The sequence below is a fragment of the Polistes canadensis genome, unplaced genomic scaffold (assembly GCF_001313835.1).
Source record: "Polistes canadensis isolate GaletaPanama2010 unplaced genomic scaffold, ASM131383v1 scaffold_287, whole genome shotgun sequence".
Classification (NCBI taxonomy): domain Eukaryota; kingdom Metazoa; phylum Arthropoda; class Insecta; order Hymenoptera; family Vespidae; genus Polistes; species Polistes canadensis.
Window position 1 is genome coordinate 153,337 of NW_014569834.1, and position 18,977 is coordinate 172,313.

At 27.6% G+C, this 18,977-nt stretch overlaps 4 protein-coding genes across 8 annotated transcripts in view; 2 read left to right on the forward strand and 2 right to left on the reverse strand.

Annotated features, from left to right (window-relative positions):
* The window catches only part of LOC106791149 (CB1 cannabinoid receptor-interacting protein 1-like), a 16,782-nt gene extending 8,999 nt beyond the window's left edge, over positions 1-7,783 (forward strand). The window contains exon 2 of the mRNA XM_014756579.1: positions 5,249-7,783. Within this exon, the coding sequence (XP_014612065.1) occupies positions 5,249-5,573 (325 nt within the window). The 3' untranslated portion in view covers positions 5,574-7,783. The remainder of the gene's footprint in view (positions 1-5,248) is intronic.
* Positions 6,832-12,200, reverse strand: LOC106791145 (RNA polymerase II-associated protein 1). Its single transcript, XM_014756570.1, has 8 exons — positions 11,505-12,200; positions 10,831-11,407; positions 10,254-10,758; positions 10,019-10,188; positions 9,786-9,936; positions 9,427-9,709; positions 9,249-9,352; positions 6,832-9,162 (listed from the first exon to the last, which is right to left on the reverse strand). Exons 1-8 carry the CDS (start codon positions 11,985-11,987, stop codon positions 7,842-7,844), a joined length of 3,594 nt encoding a protein of 1,197 aa, XP_014612056.1. The 5' UTR covers positions 11,988-12,200; the 3' UTR covers positions 6,832-7,841.
* Positions 12,201-13,037: 837 nt separating this feature from the next.
* On the reverse strand, positions 13,038-14,772 carry LOC106791162 (26S proteasome non-ATPase regulatory subunit 13). Its single transcript, XM_014756606.1, has 4 exons — positions 14,620-14,772; positions 14,419-14,532; positions 13,984-14,310; positions 13,038-13,903 (listed from the first exon to the last, which is right to left on the reverse strand). Exons 1-4 carry the CDS (start codon positions 14,733-14,735, stop codon positions 13,303-13,305), a joined length of 1,158 nt encoding a protein of 385 aa, XP_014612092.1. The 5' UTR covers positions 14,736-14,772; the 3' UTR covers positions 13,038-13,302.
* A 335-nt stretch (positions 14,773-15,107) lies between these two features.
* On the forward strand, positions 15,108-18,897 carry LOC106791160 (SID1 transmembrane family member 1-like). Of its 5 annotated transcripts, none has more exons than XM_014756602.1 (11): positions 15,108-15,494; positions 15,575-15,675; positions 15,737-15,932; positions 16,018-16,325; positions 16,424-16,574; positions 16,650-16,733; positions 16,826-17,140; positions 17,228-17,777; positions 17,892-18,160; positions 18,249-18,458; positions 18,577-18,897. In XM_014756602.1, the coding sequence occupies exons 3-11, from the start codon at positions 15,756-15,758 to the stop codon at positions 18,862-18,864; spliced, it is 2,352 nt and encodes a 783-aa protein (XP_014612088.1). In that variant the 5' UTR covers positions 15,108-15,494; positions 15,575-15,675; positions 15,737-15,755; the 3' UTR covers positions 18,865-18,897. The 5 variants fall into 5 exon arrangements, with proteins under 5 accessions (XP_014612088.1, XP_014612089.1, XP_014612085.1 ...); XM_014756603.1 differs by having other exon boundaries at positions 15,740-15,932; XM_014756599.1 differs by having other exon boundaries at positions 15,265-15,494; positions 15,646-15,675.
* Positions 18,898-18,977: the final 80 nt, after the last annotated feature.

Here is an 18,977-nt window from a genome sequence, read left to right on the forward strand (position 1 = left end):
TTAAAATGATATATTGTCTATAAAAAAAAAATATTAATATATATTTTTGTTTTCTAATTTTTATTACTACACATTTTGTTTTTCTTTTTTTTTTCTGAAGAATTAAATATCAATATTATAAAATATTAGGAAATACGTGTAATAATATCGGATTGAAATTTTTGAATGAGAATTTAAACAAAGATTTGTACATTATTGGGAATAATGTTTATCAAAAGTGTTTTGTTGAAAAGAAAAATAATGGAGGAATATACCTGAAGGATCGCGTGATGTTCATACTTATATACTCTTCTCAACGAACCTTAAGTCGTTTTAAATTCAACGTGATTTCTAAGATAGTTAGTATATAAGTACCACTACCACCACCACCATCAGATTTCCTAACCCAAAACCCTTTAAATCCTGCCACGAGGTTAACATTATTTTTTAAAGCTTTTGAAAAATCGTTAAAAGTTCTACGAACAACTCAATGTGTTGATAAATTATTCTCATACCAAGCACGACAAACTTTCAATTTTATTCTAACGTATAACTAATCAAAAGTGTTTCGAATTAGTTGAAATAAATTATTGAAAGAATTTGTAACAACAATAAAATTGTATTTTAATTTTCTACCATTTCAAGAAAAAAAATACATTATTCGTGATTTAATGAAGGTAAAGAATGAGATAAACAATAAAATAAAATAAAGTAAAATAAAAATACAGGTAACACTTTGAGTTGGTTGTCATGCAACAATATTCCATCATTATTGAACGTATGGTGTTGTATATCTACGCAAATAACATTATTTCTTTGGGTGTATAGTCACGTTACATGGTAATCATATTTACCATACCACTTATGGGTAATTATAAAAAAGCAATTTGAGCTAGACGTTCGTGTCGTGAATCCTATATTGGCCTATTATTATTATTATTATTCTAGTATAACAAAACAATGTTAAAATTAACAATCGAGGTTACGATAAATATAATAAATTTCGTTGCATTCAAATAGATTGAAAGAGAGAGAGAGAGAGAGAGAGAGAGAGAGAGAGAGAGAGAGAATGAACTATTTAAAATACTTTTGATTGTAAATTTGATAAGCATTGAAGTCGCATACTAATCGATCTTGTCAAACGATTGAAATTTTGGAGTTCAAGGTAAAACTCATAGGTATTATATGGTACATCGCGTGTGTGCCATCTGGTGCAATCTCACGTTTGGATAAAAAGCACCTCTTTCTTACCTGCATGAGAATACACGTCAAATATCAACGTACGATCCTATCCTGAATTAAAATCCTTTCAAAATAACATCACGAAAATATAACGAATTTTCGACACTTATAATAACGTAACGTTCAAAGATCTCATATTAAATTAGTTCAACTAAAATGATATTACATAATTTCATCAACATTTTTTTATTAGTGTATTTAGAAAATAAACCTATGACAAATTTTTTTTTTTAACAATTTTACGTTTTATTTTATAATAAAAATCTAAATAAAATGTATAATATAATATAGAAAAAATAGAATAAAAAGTAATGATTATTCCTATAATAATTTAATATTAAATTCCTATAATAATAAAAATTTTATAAAGAACTCTAAAACCTTATTCCTATTTTTTTGTTTTTGTTTTAATTTATTTATTATTCAATAAAGATAGAAAAAAATTACTTCATCTATTTTATTATAGTTTTATTTTACTATCTCTAACGGTTTTTTTTTATTTCTATATATAGAATGAATAAATACGAGAATGTGTGAAATGAAAAATACACAGTTACTAGTAATCGAGGTCTCGATGAATCGAATGCACGAACCCTTCAATTGAGAAACTTATCGTATTTCTTTAACTTGTCCTTTCTTTTTTTACGACACAATTCCGTTAGTTGCCAATAGAACGAATTGGATCAAATGAAATGAACTGCTAATAATAAACTAAACCCAACACACATCCTAGGTATACAAATATTGTTAATTAATTTGTTTCTTCTTTTTTTTTCCTTTTGTTTCCACCTCAACCTACAATATCTTCCAAATAGGTTTTTCTGTTTTTTTAAATGTAAGTGCATAGAATAAACAACAACAACAACAACAAAAAGGGGACAAGTTTTGTCGACAAAATTTGTTAGATTTTACGAACAAAAAATATTCAGAAATAATAAATGGGGGAAATGAAAAATTAGAATATTAAAAAAAAAAAAAAGAATAGTATAGGGATTTTTTCGATAGAAATTGCACGTATTTATTGTTATATATATATATATCCTCTTTCGAAATATGCAAATGCTTACATTTAAATGCGTGCATATATTCAGACAGAGCTTATGCTTCATCCTTTTGTTAATCGTCACGTACACATCTCTTTAAGGGTTTCATCGAGTATGAATAACCAGCAGCATGCATTATATCCACCCCACTCGTATTTCGGACGAATTCTCTTAGAATATTTAACCTAATGTCGAATTTATAAAATTGAATTATTTCACGCAATGATCTTTATAAAATTTTAAGAATTTTAAAGGATGCAATAATTATTTTCATTAAAATAATTTAATTGCAAAAAAGAAACTAAGTGCATTTGCTTACTTACTCATCATTTTAATTACCGAAAAAAAAAGGAGGAAAAAAAAAATACTTTACTCGTTTTTTCATTCGACGATGGTACATCATCTTCTACCAACCAACCCATCTCGTCGATTGGAATAAAAGTAAAAATGAAAACCGGTGTAGGGGAAGAAAAAGAAAAAGAAACAAAAAACAAAAAATCGGTAAAATATTCGCAAAATGTGAACGTATGTTTTGTATATGTGTCCCCGTGTATTTATGAATTTTTGTTTATTTAAAATACTTAATGATAAATTCTATTTTTTATAATATACCTATTTCGAGATTTTTTCGTGAATAATTTTAGGATAAACATTTTAATAAAATTGGTAGGTAGTTTTGTATTTGAAATATTTGAGTAAAGTAATATTTAACGATGGAAAATACAAAAAAACAGAAACAAAAACTGTGTATTTTAAGTATAATGAGGAAGTACCGATCGATATTCTGAATGTTAGGCTAGTAGTACCTCAAATCTAAATCAATTATTCGAGACCCGACACTAAATGAGCTTAAACGAAGGATTAAATTATTTCGTGATCGAACATACATTACTATTACAATCAAGGATTAATTTAAACTGTTGAATTACTTCGTTGATTATTTTTTTTTTTCCCTTCGAGTTTATATTATAAAACACATCCCAATTCTCGATAATAAAAAAAAGAAAATTGTTAATCAAAATAATTATTGGATTTGTAATATACTTTGTACACGAATTATTCTACTTTCACATATTATAAAATATTATTTCTCGTTGTATTATTTATTATTGAAAAATATCTTACAACGATATATATATATATATATATATATATATTGTAGAATTTAGAATTTAATATATTTAATAAAAAAAAGAAAGAACATTCTTTAAAACTGAAGTTTAATCGTTTTAGTATGTGAAAACAGTTTATATATGTTACAAGCCAATACTTATACTTTCATAAACTAAGATGAACGAGCTTTGTCACGTTGTGCATTTCCTAACTGAGCATCAGATATAAACATGAAACGTGGACTATCTTCTTCATAGAACATCTTTTTATAAACTCTTGATTTACTATATATATATATATTATATACAATTATATATTATATATATATTAAATATATTTAATATTATTATATTATATACAATTTATATATGCACAAATTTTAAAAAATTCATTTTATATTTGGTTTTTTTTTTCCTAAACTCGTATTTACATATCCAATTTTGGCCCCATTTCCTGTTACAAAGTTTAACGTTTAATTTATAAGTTGGTATACTCAAGAAGAAAATGATTCTATGTACTGGTAGTTCTTGGCAATGTAAACTATCGACCTGTTACTAGTCTACTAGTTCAAAGAAATGATGTCAGCACTGCTAAAGAATCGATTGTCATTAACAAAAGATTCTATTATTATTATTATTATTATCATCTACATTCGAGAGAGACTATACATGCACACATCATGCACATATGCACAAAACGTTTTAAACTTCACGTATAATACAAATAAAAATAATTTAACGAAAACAAAACGAAACTCTTCTTTTTTTTTTAAAAGGAAGAAAATAAATTTGATAGAAAAAAATAAAAAATCCTGACGTTGATAACTCGGATAGGAAATAAAAAAAAAAATAAAAATACAAAAAATTCATGCATATCGAAAGTAACTCGACCGAAATGCAATTTATAATTCCATTTGTTTTTTTTTTATTAACGTTAAATTGCAACTATAAATTCTTTTGTTTTTATTTTTAAAAATATATTAACCGGGAAATCGAACGACGTTTTATTAATGTTTTTTTTTCTTTTTGCATTGATAACTCTCGTTGAAAGAAGAATTATTCATGCGTTTATTTGTGTGCATTAAAAAGGAAAAATAAATTTCGTTCAACGATAACATAATTTGTTAGTACTCGATCGTAAAATTCACGAGTTTATTTGCACGATTATAGCCAAAGAATGATTTATTTTATCTACGAATCTCTCAGTTCATATAAAATAATATAATTTAACGTAATCCTAACAAATATCTTACGTATCTTTAAATTAAATTTCGATAGATAGATTGATAGATAGAATTAATGAAATATTTTTAATATAATATCTATTATTTTAAAATTAAATAATATTGAAAAATAAATATACAAAGATAATAATTAATTTTGAATTTTGAATAATTCTTTCCCGCGTAAAATCGATTGCGTAAGAGAGCGCGTCAAATTCAAAAAGTTTCCCGCATTTTTTTCGCACGAATTTCTATCAATTTATTATACTCAAACAACAAATAATATATATAAAACTACTAATATATATTAATATTAAGATTAATAAAAGTATATATTTAATCTATTAATAAATAACAAACACTTTGTGTAAGATTATAATTAAAAAGAATTGAACAATTAATGCACCATAACTATTTAACATTTACTTGAACAAATAAACTAATAAAAACTGTGAACTGTAATATAATAATTATTGAAATTTTAAAAAATAAAATAAAACAGATATTCTCGAATAACTCTAAGTATATTCTTCACATATATGCATAATAATGTTTAATTAGTTTGAAAAATGAAATGTTAAATGAGAGATACGATTGAAAATAATAAATTAATTAATTAATTAAAATAAATAAATAAATAAACTTACAGATCGTTGAGCATAGGAGGAAAACAAGTGGAAGCCATCGAACGTGCAAGAGATGGTACAGCTTGTGCATACAGCGCTTATCACAGCACAAAAGGAATACCTGCGAGTGCGAGGGGTCATCGAGAGGAACTTTCGATAGCCATGCGGGTTCTTGGTTCGGGTTACCTTACCACCTGTCTGCAAATTAAATATTACCGTCAGGATGATCAGAGTCATTGTGAATGGGGAGCCAGATTGCATTGTATCGAACTGGATTGTACCAGCGTTGAAGGAAGACTCGTTACGGTTGATCGAGAAACTTACAGAAAACTTGGTATAGAATCATAGCGATTGGAATTAATGCCATAATTCATTTCTTTCTCTTATTTTTTTCATTTAAATTCAAATCACATAAATATATATAGAACGATGGGTTAGTATACTACACTAAATTAAAAAATTGATTTATCCGAGATAAGATTTTGATTTTTTCTTTTCGTATTAGTCACTATTTTAAAATATGATTTTTCTTTAATGATAACGTTTAATTATTTTTAGAAATAATTTATTATTAATTAAGAATGATCACTGTGTGAGAGAGATTTGTTAATTACTCTGCGTTCGCCATTTTGTTAATAAACGATAAATATTGTATTATCGAAATATCGAATTTAATATGATCGAACAAAGTTTAACGTGCATAGGTGGCAGCACCTATCTATTACGGAGAGGGTAGTTTATTCAAAATAAATGTGGGAAATTTGAATTATCGAATTACCATCAATCGTTCGTTTAGTTTCGATAAATATATAAAAATGTTATGGGAAATGACAGAACATGATAATATTATGCTTATGCAATGCTTTCTCGATGTTCTGCCACATTACGTGAATGATTAATAGAACAAATGTTGTATAAATGTATTTGCAAAGCGAGTTCTATAATTTGATGATCGAAATGCTTGCTTTGAATGATAATATTCAATGGAGTGCAATTACTATCTGTATATGCGTAAATCGCAATTACTATTAACACACATATATAAATACGTATATGTAATTATTTATTAATGCGTTTAATTTTTAATTCTGCGCCAAAATCATTTGAAATATCTGAAATGAAATAAGTCCGCGAAATGTGAATGTTTTTTCAAAATATCAATGCAACCCATAATGTATTCTAATGACAATTAAAATATAAAAAATAAAGCACTGAATAATTTTGAATTAGAAAAAAAAGATTTAAGATAGAATTATTGAACACGATCGTTCTCGCACACATCGAACAACATATCAGTTCGTAAATTGAAAATAAAATCAGTATGTCTAATGTACTCGGAATATTTTCGAAATAAGAATTAATAATATAAAGGATGCAGCACAATAATTCTGTCCATCTTGAATTCTTCTACAAGAATATCGAAAAAATATATATAATTTCATTTAAAAAGAAACACTTTGATAAACTTGAAATTTCATTAATAAAATAACCATGAGAAAAAATTCTTTCAACTATTAGATTTCTCCTCTGAAATAATGCAATTTTTGTTTCCTTCAAAGTTTTTTAATACGATTGTAAAAAAAAAAAGGATATTCAAGATAGATAGAGTTATTGTCCCACTTTATATTTATATGTTGGCGTTACTTTATAAAACGAGTAACTAAATTATATAATCTAACGCTGACATATATATATATATATATTTTCATCGCAAAAGATATAATATCTAATAAGATTTATAGGATTCTTCATAATCTTTGTCATATATTATATATACTTTTGGCTATGTGCTTTTCGCTGTTAACAAAAAAAGAAAAAGAAAGAAGAGACCAATCTATATAGATATACATGTACACGGTATTGCGAAGAAAACTCATTAAACAAATAATCTTCTCGGAATTAAAAATAAAAAAATAAACATCAAATTGTTCTCTTTAATATTTATGAAAATATTAATATTAATTAAAATTTCGAGATAATATTATCATTTAAGATTTTTATTACACAAAACGTTCATGCTCGAACTGATTTAAATATTTGGCTTCGCGCGTAACAACAATACAATAATATTATATGAAAAATATTTGTAAAAAATCTAATATCACAAGAAATATTATTTCTACAATGTTTCGTTTGATAATTTTCTGTAAATTTCTTGTAATTATCTTGGTTAAACTGATCAGGTATTTAATATTGATGTTCAAACCAGCTCAAATGACCAAACAGTGCCTCTGTGCTTAATACTAATCGTTCCTATTCTTTATTATCAAACATTAGAAACATGAACATTTTCAATGAGTTGTACCTGCGAGTGTAGTATTGAAATTCTACTATGAAATACAAATCTGCACTGTTTACTTGCGTATTATTTTTTAAAAGCATTGTAATACAAGTTTCTTAGAAATAAATATTCTTTTTAGTGTATATAAGTAAAAACTCATGTTTTCAAAGCTTAACAACATTTCTAGATATTGTTTTACGAGTCCTATATTTTGTAAAAATATTTCAATGCGAATACTCTATCTGTTAAATCTGAATAAATAACGATTCAATAAAATCTAAGTTTTAATATTGTCTCTTTTCTACAAAATAATTATCCTTAACAAATATTTTCTTTTACAGTCTTGGCGATTCGTAATTTAATAATTTATCGATCAACTTTTGATCACGAATTTTTTCTAATTTGGTTCTCATTTTAATCGCTAATTTAGAGGTACGCTTTAAATACATAGCTGAATGATGAAGTGCGATTGTATATGGTACAGGACACCATTCTGGTTTAATTGTATTTCTAACGAGTACTGTTATATATGTTTCTATCAACGACGTGTCTTCTTCCAGAGGATATAGATATTCATTTAAAGGAATCATTAACTTGTTCAAAGGTAATCTCAAATACCTGAGTACGCCGGCATGTTCAGACCACAATAATTTTCTGTAATGCGCGTCATGTCTCTGTGCGATAAGAATTAATAATATTGTAGCAAAATTATTATCACCATAAGAAGTAGAGCAAAAGTGTTCGCACATAGCAGTGAACAAATCAACGAAAGAATTTAATCCTGGTAAATCTTTAGTAAAGTTTAACTTTGCGTGATACTTTTTCACCAATTCTTCCATTGCTATGTTTAATAAAACGGATATATCATTGTTTAAATAAATTGTATCGCACAAATATGTTAATACCAGCCTACTAAATCTTAACGTTGGACATAACGTTGCAACAAAATTAGGTGAAGTTACTTCTAAACCTAATATAACTAAGATATTATTCGTATCTTCTTCCGTAATATTTTCATTATTTCTACACTTAGTATAAATATGTACCAAAGGTAAATAGAACCAATCTTTAGGCATTGCTGCTTGACGCCAATCTGAATTTGTTGTAATATACTTTTTATACAAAGTAGCTATTTCATGTTTCGCACAATTATTGGCGTTATTTAAATTTAATTGCGATAGTTTATAAGTTACTGATTCCATATTTAATTCTTCTTTGGGCAAAGCAATTTTCAACATATCTATCACATCATCGGAAAAGTCTCCCGGTAACGCCGATATAAGTTTAATAGATAATTTCCAAATATTACGCTTCATCGTAGAATTTAATTGTTTAGTAATAAGTTGTGCAGCTTTAACAACACTGATGAGAAAATAAAACTCTATTCGCGTATACCACGATCGTTCCAAATGCCAATTAGATGATTCAAGTTCTTGAATATATTTTATAAAACCTGATTGATTGAATATCCTCAGAATACCTTCTTCAAAGGATTCGTGACGAAACTTATCCAGTATTACTGATAGAAATGGAATGCAAGTAGAAAACATAATTGGTTGCAATAGGCCTTCTTCTGTCGTTACGCCGAGATTTGACAGGTAGGGTGGTTCTCGTTCAACAGCTGGTGTACAGGTACTCAATAAATTGGAATTAAAACTGTTAACAATATGAATAAATAATATTATTCTATATTGAAAGTATATTTCTTAATTTAACACTGATATAATAAAACAGAAACTTACCATAATTCTGAAAATATATTTGAATTCGAAACCCAATTAATTTCCGAGGGCTTTGAATCGTTAACAGCTAGCAATGCTTGTGAAAATAATTTTAAAGCGGGCCACTGTAAAATTTATAATAATTATATTAATTTAAGTTACATTTTTTTTTTACTTTACGTGATTTACAAAAACTTACGTTAGGAGACGATAATGAAAATAATTGTGAACTCCATTTTGATAACAGTAACAACATTTTCTCCTTAAATGTATGCAAGGTACTGCATACAGCTATAATTGCAATTGCATATTCACATTCGTATTCTGAAGCTTTTCTGATATCGTGATTACTTAAAAAATGTTCTAACTCCATTGCAAGCCTTACTTGTATACCATCTAAGCTGTTCGTTGCTAAATTGTGATTTAGCAACAATTTCCAAAGTCTATAACTTTCTATTCTCAACATAATTCCATGAGTCATTCTAAAACAGAATTTAATAAATGTTATCAATGTCAAAAAAAAAAAAAAATACTAGTATTAAAATTATATAATCTTACTCGGTTGTCGCTGGATCTTCAACATAAGATAGAATGCACTGAATGATATTCAATCGAATTAATTTTTCAGCAACCGCTCTTCCACCATAATAAACTAAAACTCGACACAAACGTACACTCTCGACTAGTGGAATATCAGGACTCTTGAAATCTAAAATAAAAATACATTCGTTAATCGCAATATTAAAATTTTTTAAGGATATAATAATTCTATTTATCTGCATGTTTCTTACTTATCCCACTGACAGATAAGGGCATTAAATTGTTAATTATAGTATCCAACAAATATGGGGTAGTTGCAATATTCAATGCAACTATATGCGAATATCTTGCAAGACGAGTTAATACTTCCAGAGCGCACGCCAAACCAACGGTTGGAAATAATTTAATACCTAAGATGTATCTAAAATATAATTCGTGAGATTATTATAAATTATATTAACTTAATAAGGAATACAAATATTATACCTAATTCTTAAAATAATATCTGATCTTAGAAGTGCAGAAACAGCATCTATTTGTACGAGTTCGTGGTCCTTCAATGTACTTTCATCCTTGATATCAGAAGATGGAGGTTTCAAAGTAGGTTCTTTATATTTATTCCAACCAAACAATTTATCCAAACAAATCTCATCTGATTCGTTAAAAATAAATGCTCTTAATGCCTGCAGAGCTGCCTTAATCACGTCTTCGACTGAATCATCCAACGAAAATCTTAATAAAAGTAAGAAATTATTTTGATTCAACGTAACTAACGGTGCTGGTGACAAAACTTTGTCGTACCAGCCTTTACTACTGTTTTCTAAAATATTAGCTATAGTAGTCAAAGCGATGGAACGATGTTGTTTGATAGAAGATCTACTAAGTTGCAATAATTCTTGCAAAGAATAACCAGGACGTTCTGGTTCTTCTCCGTGATGATGAAGACCATTATCCCATGATAAACTCTCATCTTTGTATGGAAGTAATAAACCTATTAAAATACAAAATAAATATATAAGCATATTAAAGTAATATGTTATAATTAAATATCAATTAAAATTACCTTTAAAATCAAATCGAGCATTGTAAGGTTCATCGGGTGCAGATTTATCTTCCTTTGTTTCTGCTATATCTTGCATCCACTGTAATTTATCAACTTCTACGGTATCCAAATGAACCCACCCCTTATTCTTAGCTTCTTTTAGAATTTCTATGCAAGGCTTTGGTACATTTTCTATATTATTTTCACATTCCATAACTTCGGCTTGGTCATAACACGAAGAATCATTTTTTTTATTTCTTACACACTCTTCACCATTTAGATTACCTGATCGAACATCTGGTTTATTTACTTCCATTTTGGTTTTCACTTTTCTTCTATTTTTAATAAACTTTATTAACTCTGGATCGAGAGACGATTCAAGCTTGCTTTTTTCCATCAATATTTCTTCTTGTGTCATTTCTCTCAATTTTTCCAAATTTTCTTGATGAACTTCTTCCGCTATTGAATTCAATACAAGATCAGAACCTTCATTCTTCGTCTTATCAAACTCCTCTTCGCATTCCATTTTAGTAGAATTATCAGCAACTTTCCTTTGTGAACATTTTTGTGAAAATAAACTCTGTTTATCTGACGTTCTCTAAAACGAATATAAAATTTACAAATGAATATATTTAATCGTATCGAGTATCAGCTTAAAATAATATATTTATATAATAATATATTTATGTAAATACCTTGTAATTATCAAACACGAATACTTCTGGAAAGGCAATTTTTGAATTATTATTAACTCTTGTATCAAAGTTATATTTCATATCCTTCACATCCAATTTCTTTTCTATTATATTTCCAAGAATTATTTTTGATCGATTTATAGGTATATTTTGTACAAAATCGCAAATATTCGTAGACGAATTTATAGACAATTTCTCTTTGACATTTGCATTCAATAATTCACCTGTACTTTGGGACGTAGAAACCTTTTCTAGTTTTTGTTTCTTGGATTTCACAAATTTGGATTGTTTTTTATTTGAATTAGCTGCACACTTAGTCGTCGAATTTTGTATAGAATTAGCTTGATCCATATTTAAATGTCTTAAATTGATCACTTTAGCTGATGGTTGTAGTTTGTTTTGTATAAAATCTTCTTGCATTTGAAATAATTCTTCCTCGTTATCACTGGGTTTGGGTCGTTTCAACGTGGATATGTTATCCATTTTTATTTTAATGTGGATACTAATTATTGTTTCACAATGACAAAGAAATATTATTAATTATATATTTTATATATTAAATCTTTTTATCAGAAGACTTAATTTTTAATTCACTTCACGAATCTTTAAACTGTTTACTTATTAAGAAAACACAATTGTTTCTAACCTATTATTTTAGTTACTGTTCGTTGTAAAAAATCACGTGCTAATTTCAACCTTTAAGAACATATAATAAAAATACTGGAAAAAAAAAGATAACTTTTATCTTATAAACGAGAATATTTAAATAATTATTTTAATTAGATTTTATTAATACAACGATTGTATTATTCACTTAGATGTTAATCGTATATGCGTAACACTAACAATGCAGCTGTTTTATCCTACTTAACCCTGACCAAGATGTCGCCACATGTCCCTGATTTGTAGCGTGTTCAATTATATTAGGAAATCACTAATTCACTAGGGAAAAATATTATATAAATATTTTATTATAAAACGTATCAAAAAGGTCTTGTACAAAATATATAACAAACTTAACAAAATCTTAAAGAGTAAAAAGGAAGTAGTGACTAGTTTCACGTCTTTGTTTACTGCTCATGAGTACGCGTGTGTCTAGCTCGGTGGTTGGAACGGAAGAGAGCAAATAGCAGCGGTTGTTCAAATGCGTGGTGTTTTTTTTAGTTCTTCTGTTTCGCCACTAGGGGCGTGACGGTAAGAGTGCCGGAGACGCCAAGCTTTGGCGTGACGGCCACAGATTTCACACACACACATACACACAAACACACACACACACACACACACACAATTAGGCATTCAATTAATTTATATATTTCTAACTAAATATAATAATATACAAAATTAAAAAAGAAAAAGTTTCTTTTCTTGTAGAGAGAGTATTCTATTATTAAATACTTTACTTATATAATTTATTTTTAATTTATTCAATAGAGTTTGAGTTATTCATAAAAATTAAATTGTTAAAAAATATTTCATTGTGAAACGTATTGATGACCCAATTGATTATTTAATAATTCTCTGTAAATAAATAACTAATAATATTTTTTATTGATACATTATAAACAAAACTATATAGATTGCTTAAGAAGAATGATGAACTTGTAGTTTTCAATGTGTTATTTGTAAATTAAATTTACCTTTTCTTTTTTATTTTTAATTAATTGGTTATTTCGTTTACTTCTAATTGAACATAGTTTAAATATTTTGCAATGCGAAAACTTGTTTCTTCCATCATTGGAAAAGATATAAAAGTACAATTTGCAAATAAGTTGTGAGAAGTTAAAAAGTTATTTATTAATTAAAGGGTTAGTATTTCGGATGCTCGGGATTCTAATAATTTTTCCATTGAACTAACATCTTTGCACCATCCGTCAAGTCGTTGAACCATACCAGCGATTTGACTACGATCTAATACTCGAGGTTGAACCCAAGTCATGTGAACGGTACCTGCAACTTGATCAATAGCACCACGTACTAATCCTTGAGCAAGAGCTTTCATAACTAATAATTCAACTTCTCCTAAAGGTAAACGAGTTTCCTGCGATATTTCAGTAAATGTCAATTGTCGATTGTTTGCTTGTCGCTTGAAAGTCATTTCCATAAGACATAAAAGAGATATTTTTTGTCTTAATTTTAATTCCTGTGCCGCTAAGTCAGCAACTTTACTCCATTGGGGTTTTAATTTTTCTAGGGCAACAATGTCACCGGCATTGAATGCTTGAAGTAAATCTACCAACCATGAATTGGGTGTATCTTTCAAAGATTCTAAAACTGGATGGGCAAGTAATTCACCGAGATTGTAAACTCCTTCTCCTAACAATGCGGCTAATCCAAGGAAAAATGCATGCTGTTCTTGCTCTTGTCTATCCAAGCTATTTAAATCGATGCATCCCAGGTATCTATAGAATTAAATTAACATTATATTGTAATGCGCTATGAGATTTCAAAAGAGAAAAATATAATATTTTATTTAACATACCTTAATGCAGTACGATAATATTCTGCGTGTTTTCCTTGTAATCTATACAATCTACTAGCGAGAAGATAAAATCTCCCATGAACAGTGGTAATTCCATCTGCGTTATCGAGCATTACTTCCACATCTTCTATAATTTTCTTCGCTTGTTCTTGATTATTTAATTTATCGAGTAAGATCTGTCCCGTTAAAACTTTGCACAGAGCTACTGCCTCATTATTGCTTTTAACTTTGGATTCTGTTTTTTCTAAAAATTGAATAGCTTCTTGTTTATCTTGAAATTGTTGAATAACGTGTGCTATTATTTCAATCAACGATAATGGATTTATTCTAAAAAAATAGGAAAAAGAGAATGTCATAATTAATGAAACATAACACAGAATTAAGGTTAAACATTTGTCCAATAAAATGAAATACACAAATTATCTTTAAACTTACTTGCTTTCAAACGTCGATAGAAAATTAACATACAATTGTATAAGATTGTCATTTTGCTGCAATAATGGATGTTTCACAAACGTTTCCAATTTGAGAGTTAGCTGATGCCAAAGCCTGCAAGTCACCGGGTCGTAAGAATTAATGCATTTCGTTATCTTATTCTAAACTTAACAATAATATTAATAATTATTATTAAATTACTTTTTTTTGTATAGATTATCGAGTTCCACCCACTCCTCGGCCAATTCCTTATCCGAAACATTTTGTTTTGATCTTAAAAATGTAGGAACATCCTTTTGTACAACGGTAGCCGCCATCTTTGATAATACTTCTAATAAATACGAGATGACTTTCTAATCATCCACATGAACACGAAACTTCGATATATCGATACAGTATATTGATAACTTCGAGTTATGTTTGTATCGATATTTTTCATTCGAGATATTTTTACCTCGTTGCATATGTCAAAAGTTAAAAAACAGAGTTCAAAAAAAAACATTGTCTGTAACAATAGAATAATTAAACTATTTAATTAATATTAAATTATTATTATGAATTATTGATAAATCTATATTTTTACCAAATACATTACTATTTATTATTATTATTATTAAAATGATTAATTTCAATTCAACATAATAGTGATTTAACAATAATTAAATATTTAACTAATTGTAATATATAGGTAATTTAAATATGGCGACATATTATCCATCAATGTATGATCTTTTCTTCCAAAAATTGTTTTATTAATTGTCAGAATTTTTCTCTACAATGAAAACGTTCGTTTAAACGTCTATAACCAATAGTTCTGTACTTTATCATTTATTTATTTATTTATTCCTTTTTCTTTTGTATATTAAATTCACGACACATGTAAATCCGGTTATATCATTTCCTGTCAAATTAAAACATTCAATAGTTTAACACAATTGTATGAAACGTAATTATATCTATTTGTCACAGTTATTGTTTAAAAGGCATCTGTTATTATAATTTATTTTACGTTTTAACAATTTTAATTATGAATAAATAAACCAGTGAATGAGACAACATCATGAAATTAGATTTGTGTGAGTGTAAACATTTGGATGATTCATATTTGCTTATGGGGAAGTCCCCCTATGACTGATTTAAAATCCTTATTTTACAGGAATTTTTGTATATATTACATATAAAAGTGTAATATTGTATATATGAATTTATATTCAACATATGTTTTAGTAAACAGGGTTTATGTTTAATCAACGTCAGGTAAAATAATATAGATCTTTTAAATGAATTCATCTCTAATAATTAATATTTTGATTTCAAGTAGGTACAACACAACGGACATGTGGAAATTCCTTATATCATCGACGGTGTTGATTGTTATTAGCATTTTAAAAACTAAGGCTGTTCTACTAGAAACATCATTTACTCCAATCGTTGTATCCGCTAACTATACACAGAATTATGATGCTACAATAAACAATACCATTGAATATGTATTCTTATATCCTACGAATAATGTAAAGTATATCAAATTATTATTATTATTATTATTATTTTAGAAAACAAAAATATATACAATTAATTGATATGATTTTTGTTTAGAACACATTATTAAAAACTGCACGAATACAAGTGGAAAGTGATGCTACTTCTGATCTTCCTTTAATCGTAGTGGTTCGACAAGATCGAGGAATTCTATCATGGCAAATTCCTCTTATCATTGAAAGCGTAAATTTTGATCCATTGAAGTATAACAAGACTAGTCGAACATTATGTTCAACAAAGTATTATAGAAGTAGTTATCGTGATGCAGATGACCAAGATTTTATTTCTGTTAGTATATCTACAGCTAGTCATACAAATATATTTTTTAATCTTAGTGTAGCAGAGGAAACAGATTTTAATATAAGGTAATTTTAATTGTATTATTTGTATATTGATTTTAAATTATTTTTAATATCTTACTGTTATTATAAATTATTTGATTCTTATTTTTATTTCTTAACAGGACAGATGAGAAAAGAAGTTTTGAAATTTCTCCTTCCGAGCCTATATATTACAGTTATATATTTCCAGAAAAATCTCAAAGTTCATCCGTAATTGTTAGCATTGAATCAGATAATGATATTTGCATGACATTTTCTATACAAAACGTATCCGTAAGTTGTTTGATTTTTATACGAAATTCTTGTTAATGTATTATAACAAAACTATTAATATAAATTATTTTTTAGTGTCCAGTATTTGATTTGGAACGTAATATTGAATTTTCTGGATATTGGCAAACTATAAGTCGAAAAGGCGGTATTACTGTATCTGTAAGTATTTCTTTCTTTTTTCTTTAATAACATAATAACGATTTAAAAATAATTCAAATATATATATATATATATATATATATAATTTTCAGAAAGAAGCATATCCTTCAGGATTTTTTGTTGTACTAGTTGTTAAAGGAGATGATACGGATTGTAATGGTGTGCTTAGCACCAGTTCGCCTAGAAATAAAAATGTTACATTAACTGTACATTCTAGTATTACGAAAAAAGATTATATTGTAGCATCATGTATAGCAACATTTGTTATTATCATATTTTGCGGATGCTGCGTGATAGCTGTGGTCGTAGGTAAAATTAGGGAAGGTAGAAAAGTTCGAGAAGAATTGCTAACTGACAGGAACAATGAATTTAATCAAAATTTACAAAGTCCTTCAACCGTTGAAGCGGTATGATGATGTTTAAAAAGAAATCCATTAAATTTCAACATTTTTATTTCATGATTTTTATATTTATTAGAAAAGTTATTTTCTCAGGTTGGTCCTAGTCAATGGGCAACGGTAGAAGAAGATTCTTCGTTGGACGAGGACGACATAGATATGATGGAGGATGCTCTTTCAGATAAAGAAGTAATACGAACTAAAATCGTACTCTCGGTGTGTGATCTGGCACGAAAGGAACCCAACATTTTGAAGCATAAATCACGCTTATATTTATATTATTTAGCAACTGTTGCTATTTTCTATACGTTACCTGTCTTGCAATTGGTAGTAACATATGAACGAGTACTTCATGCTACCGGAAATCAGGATATGTGTTATTACAATTTCTTATGTGCTCATCCATTGGGATTAATATCAGATTTTAATCATGTCTTTTCTAATTGCGGATACGTTCTACTCGGCATATTATTTATATTTTTAACGTATTCACGAGAACTAGCCGAATCAGATAATCTAAACACAAAATGTTATGGAATACCACAGCATTATGGATTATTTTATGCAATGGGTTTTGCGCTTATTATGGAAGGCGTTCTTTCAGGAAGTTATCACATTTGTCCGAGTCGTAGTAATTTTCAGTTTGGTAATATAACATTGATATATTATTATTAATTATTATTCTAAATCTTTTTACACATACATTATTTTGTTAAGAAAATATTATTATTATTACATTATTTGTATATATGAATTTCAGATACTAGTTTTATGTATATAATAGCAGTGCTATGTATGATCAAAATTTATCAAACTCGCCATCCTGACATAAATGCAAGAGCTCCGGTTACTTTTGGAATATTGGCCCTCATCATACTTTTAGGATTAATCGGAGTTTTGGATGGTTCCAAATATTTTTGGGCAATATTTACGACTACACATTTGTTTGCTTGCTTAAATTTAACAGCACAGATCTATTACATGGGACGTTGGAGATGTAACAGAGGCCTTTTCTCTAGGGTTTATCAAGTATGTTATTACTTTTGTTTTATATTTATTTTTTTCTTAAATGATTCGATTCCACAAGTATCTCATCACTTATTTTTTTTGTTCGTAGACATTTAAAAACGATGCACGTTGCGGAGTAACATATTTATTCCGGCCACTTTACGCTGGAAGATTTGCAATGCTCGTTGTAGCAAATTTATGTAACATCGGTTTATCGGTTTACGGCAATTTATATCATGAGAAAAATTTTGCTACATTTTTATTAGCAATCTTGATGTCCAATTTAATTTTATATACATTATTTTATATAATAATGAAGGTAATTATCGAAAAACAATTTTTAATTCGTATTACTAGATTTCGATTTCTTCTTTTTTTTTTGTTTTTGTCTTATTATTTTTAACATAATAATTATTGTTGTTTTTTCTTTTTTACAGTTGTGCCATAAAGAGAGAATTTTGCTTAAACCATTAATGTATATTGTATTCGCAGTTTTATTCTGGGCAGCTGCATTATATTTCTTCATACATAAAACAATATCCTGGAATCTAACACCTGCCCAATCACGTCTCTTTAATAAACCTTGCGTGTTATTAAACTTTTTCGATTCCCACGATATTTGGCACTTCTTATCAGCATTCGCGATGTTTTTCTCCTTTATGATTTTACTTACCTTGGACGACGATATCGTCGATGTACATCGAAGTCAAATTCCAGTTTTTTAATGTTACATTTAAATAAATTGAGATCATGTTCATCCAATATGAGATTTATGCAAGTTTAAGACTGCATATAATGTATATATATATTTATATATATATGTATATATATATAATAC